General features: G+C 33.2%; 1 protein-coding gene across 1 annotated transcript; it reads left to right on the forward strand.

Moving 5' to 3' along the window:
* Positions 1-856: 856 nt before the first annotated feature.
* Positions 857-2,287, forward strand: LOC137826247 (uncharacterized). The gene has a single exon (XM_068632143.2). The coding sequence runs from the start codon at positions 923-925 to the stop codon at positions 2,036-2,038; it is 1,116 nt and encodes a 371-aa protein (XP_068488244.1). The 5' UTR covers positions 857-922; the 3' UTR covers positions 2,039-2,287.
* The last annotated feature ends 3,870 nt before the right edge of the window (positions 2,288-6,157 follow it).

Raw genomic sequence — 6,157 nt, forward strand, 5'->3', positions numbered from 1 at the left:
ATACATATTTTCATTAAGATGAGTGAAGAAATAAAGCAAAAATTCTTATATAAAATAAAATTATATTAAAAAATCAATATAAAAAAATTGTCGTACCTTTTATTTTCAAAAACAAATTTAAAACCTAAAAACTATAAAGGTTAATGTAATATGGTTTTTAATTGCAAGTTTAAAAAATTGTAAATCCGAATGTGTATATAATAATAATAATAATAATATTATTATTATTATTATTATTATTATTATGTCGTTAATAATAATAGAAGTGAAAAGTATAATAAGTTGGCGTCATTCCAGAGTTGTAGAAAATTATAAAGATAATGAACCTCAACATAAATATACATTTTTTTATAGGATTCATAAAAATATTCACCACCTACAAAATCAAATTAATGACTTTCACGCTAATTATAAATATTAACTGATATTTTAATGTATGGTTCTTATTAATTTCAGAAATATTATTATAGTATAAATTTTTTATTGTATTGATTTGAAAGTAAATATCTTTAATGTTCCTTCTAATGGATTTCAAATTGTTTTTTAAATGTTTTTTTACCGTTTTTAATATTAAAATTTATTTTTTAATGAAAAAAAGTTATTTTATAACAATTATGTTCAATGTTAAATAAATCGTATTTTTTTCTTAAAAATAATTATTAAACAGTAAAAAAAATAATATACAAAATTTTAATTAACTAAAATATAAAAAATAGTTCTAACTTTTATTTTTTTAATTATTTTTAAAAATAATAATAAATTAAAAATTTATATTTTTTAACTTTTAAAAAATTAACTTTTTTTTCGCAAATATCAAATTATTCACAAATTTTTAATAATAACTTTTTCCACACTTCCTTTTGAACCATCAAGTCGAAACTGGTCGGGGCGGAACGGGTGGCAGTAGCTTCATTCTGATGTGATGAACACTATTATCCGCCACCGCCTATGGCTAATTCCAACACCTCTTATCCATTCTTTCCCCAAATTCCCTTTTCTTCAATCCTCTCTCTTCTTCTCTTCAACCACTTCTGATCCCATCTCCTTCACTGTATCCTACCTTACCAACACCTGTGGCTTCTCTCCCGAGGCCGCTCTAAAACTATCCAAACGACTTCGTTTCTACAGCGCCCACAAAACCGATTCCGTCATCTCCTTCTTCCGAACCCACGGTTTCTCCGTCCCCCAGATCCACCAGATCTTCAGCAAAGCTCCCGATGTCATGCTATGCAACCCCACCCGAAGGATTCTCCCCAAATTCCACTTCTTGGCCTCCAAAGGCGCTTCTCCCTCCGACACCCTTCTCCTCGTCGCTAAGAACCCCCGCTTCCTCCTTCACAGCCTCAACAACCACATCTCTCCCATCTTCCAACTGCTCCGAACGTTCTTTCCCTCCGACCTCAAAGCCCTCGCTATTGTCATAGCCTTTCCCTATATCATCGGCGACAATCGCTTCGCGTTCAACGTTGAAATGTTGCGGAAAGCCGGAGTCTCGCACTCCGGCATTCGGCGCTTGCTCTGCTCTCGGTCGTCGGTTCTCTGCTCCGACCTGAGAACCGTCTTGGAGGAAGTGAAGCTGTTGGGCTTTGACCCTTTGAAGGTGTCCTTCGTTGTGGCCATTGTGGCCAAACGTACTGTTTGGAAACCCCTTTGGGATGCCAAAGTCGACGCCTTGAAGAAATGGGGTTGGTCTGAGGATGAGGTTTTGGTTGCGTTTAGGAAACAGCCTACAATGATGCTCTGCTCCAAGGAGAAACTTAATGCAGTGATGGGGTTTTGGGTTGGTCGGCTTGGATGGGATCGTTCCACGCTTATTGCGTACCCATCGATGTTTTCGTTCAGTTTGGAGAAAAGGGTTGCTCCGAGGGCTTTGGTTTTGCAGTATCTTCTCTCCAGAGGATTGTTGAAGAAGGGCGCTAGCTTGGTCACACCGTTTGTTAGGTCTGACGAGGAGTTTCTGCAAAACTATGTGAGACGTTTCAAGGTGGAAACGCCCAGGTTACTTGAGCTATATCAGGAGGGATCGGGAACATGCTAACATCTGGTTGTTGAGATTTAACTCATTTACATACAGATTTTGATTGTAATTCATTTCTAACCAGTATCTCTTCGACTATTGTTATGTTTTTTTTTTCAGTATGAACATTTTCCAATTAATTAACAGTTGTGATTTATAGCAGTAGTTAGATATTTTATAGGTGATTAATCCAGGAGAGCAAAAAGTTTTGTAGTAAGCCATTGCAGGTAATGTTGACATTGATTCTCATTAATCCTTCTTGTTTAGTTTGTTTCATTCTAAATGTTTTCTTTTTTTAATGATGCGTATCTTCATGAATTGTGGGATTGGAGTGTGGCTTGAATTTCTAGCACTTTTTTAACCTGTTGAGCACGAGAGTAAGAGGCTATACAAATCAAATTTCTTTCCACTATGGTGGCAATTCAATCTCATCCAGAGTATAACTGATTTGAAATATAATAAATGCTTGTGTGTCCTAGGCTAATCTGGGTGATTGAATGGTTTGTCCGAGAATTTGTTTGCAAATTTTGTTGTAAAAAGCTTTTTGAAAATTCTATACAGTATTGCTTCTAGATTTTTTCATGCCAAATGAACACTGATTTTGTCATGAATTTGAAGGAAAGAAAGCTTATTCTTCTTATAGGACAGCTGCTGTTTTTTGTGGAACAAGAGGATAATGTAAATCATGTTGTTTCATTGAATTACTGCCTCTTACTAAAAGTTATATCAACTGTATGGGTCGAAAGTTCTTTTCCTCCCAGTCATATATGGGTAGGGACGAGTTAGTTACGAAATTGACTCGTGTTAATTAAGCAAATGGATCTATCACTTGGCAGAGTTTCACTTATTTAGACTAGAGCTATATCAGAATTGATTACAAGAAATGATCATGACCTCGTCAATTATTAAATATGATAATACGAGCACCAATATATTAGCTATCTGATTGCCAAACGGAAAATGAGCAAGGTGCAAGGCACTTTCAATTTGCAAGACCACAAAACAGAACCAGAAGCATCCAACACAAATACATAGTAAAGAATTTATGTAAACGCCTCTGTTTCCAAATTATTCCAATCATAACAATCCATATAAAACTATGGTATTAGGAGTTACCATGTCTACCACATCATTCAATGCTTTTCATAATTTTTTTTTTCCTCTTCCTTTACCTCACACACTTTCCATACTTTTATTAGTCTAATACTTGACGATGAATTTTTTTTTTATATGGTAATAACAAGTCAATGTTATTGTGAAAGGTCTCCAACTTTTACGCATCTTGGACGATTCTTCCGCCCCACCTAAATTCCTCCCTGCTTCTAACAATGAATCTCCAACAATCAATATGATGTTTCTCAATTATGAATAGCAAGATCAGTTGCTTGTAGCGTGGCTATTAGCTTTGATGACAACACCAATACTCATCAAGATGGTGGATCTCACCACTTCTTTCCGTATATAGTCTAAGTTTAAGATGTATTATGCAACTCAGATTTTAATTTTCATATTTATAGTACTCTTACCTACCTTAACATCTTCCATTGTTTCAAGTTTTGGAATTTCTATTGGTTTAGAATTTGGCATATACCTCGAATAGAACTCAATGACTTTTTCTATAATGTACTTCTTGACAATTGAAGCTTTCGAATGATATTAATTATTGACATATTCTTTTAACATCTTCATGTATTTCTCAATAGGGTTACATCAATCTCAAATAAATCGGGTCACACATTCGAATCTCTCTCACCAAATGAACTATCAAATACACTACGATATCAAAAAATATGACACAAAATACATTTCCAATTGTCACAATTGAGATTGCTTTGTTTTCCAATTTATCTAACATTTGAAGGTATATTACTTGAAAATGTCATTGAAAAATAAACGAAATCGTGTTGTAGCACCTCTAAGAGAAGCAAATAAGATGTCATTTATGATTTTTCGGTCAATGTGAATCATGGGTTTCAACTGGTGCTAAATATCTAAGTGAGTTTTTTTGCATGTGTTATGTTCATTGTTTGGTTATACACACACATCATGATATAAAATATCTAAATCAGAGGAGAAAACGTTTCGTACAATCCCAAGCCAGTTCAGTTGTAATATTTGGGGTGGGATAATATATTTAAGTTATTAATTATTATAATTTAAACTAAGAAAAACCTGCTGATAAAAAAAGTTATTCAAAATATATAAATAAAATTAAAAAAGAAACTAAAATATTCAAAAGCAAAAGATGAACAGAAAGATGTGTTTTTTTTCTGTAGAATTTGGTGTTTAGGAGGATGAACATGTAGATAACCTTGTTAATTATATCTATTAAAGGATAGATACACTAGGAGAAACTCAAGTAAAATATACAGATAGATCACTCAAATTATTATAAGATAAATAAAGATAAATAAAAAATTCTAAAATGAAAGCTTTTATAAAAAAAATTAGTAAGATTTCCATAAAATTCAAATTAATTATATAACTTGAATTTACTTTTTATAACTTTTTCATTTTAAAAATAAGAAATTGTTTAAATAATTATAAGGATATTATTCTCATCGTTTTGATAATTTGATTTTTAAAAGAAAGATAATATTAGTATTTATTTAACCTTTTTTTTACACTTATATATATAAGTAAATAAGCTTACATATTCTTTCCTTTTAAGAAAATTGCTTTTAAAATATATATAAAAAAAGAGGAATTAAAGAAAGATAGAAACCTACTTTAGAAAAAAAAAAAAGAGGTTATGTTTCTTATTTTTATCTATCTCTGCATTAAAATTGAATGAGAAAAAAAACTTATCCGTAAGTAACTGATTATTAAAAAAATGAATAAATGAAAACTATGTTGAATTAATATTTTATAGTTAAATTAAAGATACAAATGAAACTTGTTATACTTCGAGTAAAACTGAATAAAATCGTTAAGTAAAATCTTATAGAATAAAAAACGGATTAAAATAAAGATATAATTACCTTATTCGTTCTTATATTCAAGGTCTATATTCAATTTAGTACATTGATATTTTAAAAAAAATCAATTTGGTCCCTATGTTTTTTAAAATGTATCTAAATTGGTCATTTCCGTTAAGTCGCACCTTACGGTGTCAAGTGTTGCTTATGTGGCACAAAGAGCTGCTTATGTGACAGAAAAAGGTGGGATTGAGAGATGTGAGGTGTCAAGTAGCGGCGTTCCCCGTAACCCCTGCATTGTCGTCGGCGATGTTGGGAAAAACGGGTAATTTTCCCACTAAAACAAAACCCTAACAGAGCTACCCGACAAATAATATTGAATAAATAAAGCGGAATAATAAAAGAGATAAAGAGGAAAGAACACACCCGAAAATTGTTAACGGAGTTCGGCCTGTTTAGCCTAATCTCCGAGCACAGCAAAAACAGCTCACTTTTATTACTATGAGAGAAGATATTACAAATTGGGATATATAACAGTGAAGGAGAAGAGTTTAATTTATAACCCTCAAACCTCCTTCCCAAACAATGAACCCACCGATGTGGGACTTGGGATTAAGCCAAAATCAACAAATCTCCACCTTGGCTTAATTTCAAGTCCCACCTAAAACAAATCTTCTCACAACATAACAAAAACAAACTTTACAGTGCTTCAAATTTGCGCCTCCGGGCGCCAACTTCAAATGTGCAAAATATTAACCAAGTCTAAACAATATTCAAACGTGGCCCTTGTAACCACCTTGCCTTGTAGCGAACATCTTCTTTATTAGAAAATTCTTCTTTCTTTGCAAATACCCATTTGCACCCAATTGCCTTCTTACCTTTTGGTAATTGTGCCAACTTCCACGTCTTGTTCTTCTTCAAAGACTGCATCTCCTCTTCCATCGCACCCGCCCAATTACCACTCTCTGAACTCAGAATGGCTTTTGGGTAAGTGGATGGAATGTCATCAACAACTGGAAGTGCATAGGCAACCATATCCATGAAACGAGCAGGCTTCTGAATATCTCGTCTCTGTCTTCTAACTGCAATTGGCGCTGATTGTTGTTGAGATTCTTGGGTAGGAACCTCTTCCTCATCTGACTCTTCTTCTGCCATAGGAGAGTCACTTGTGGTATTTCGTATTGGGATCACCACTGTCGGCTCAAACTCCACCTGCTTCCGG

Source organism: Phaseolus vulgaris, chromosome 8 (genome assembly GCF_051622355.1).
Source record: "Phaseolus vulgaris cultivar YP4 chromosome 8, ASM5162235v1, whole genome shotgun sequence".
Taxonomy (NCBI): domain Eukaryota; kingdom Viridiplantae; phylum Streptophyta; class Magnoliopsida; order Fabales; family Fabaceae; genus Phaseolus; species Phaseolus vulgaris.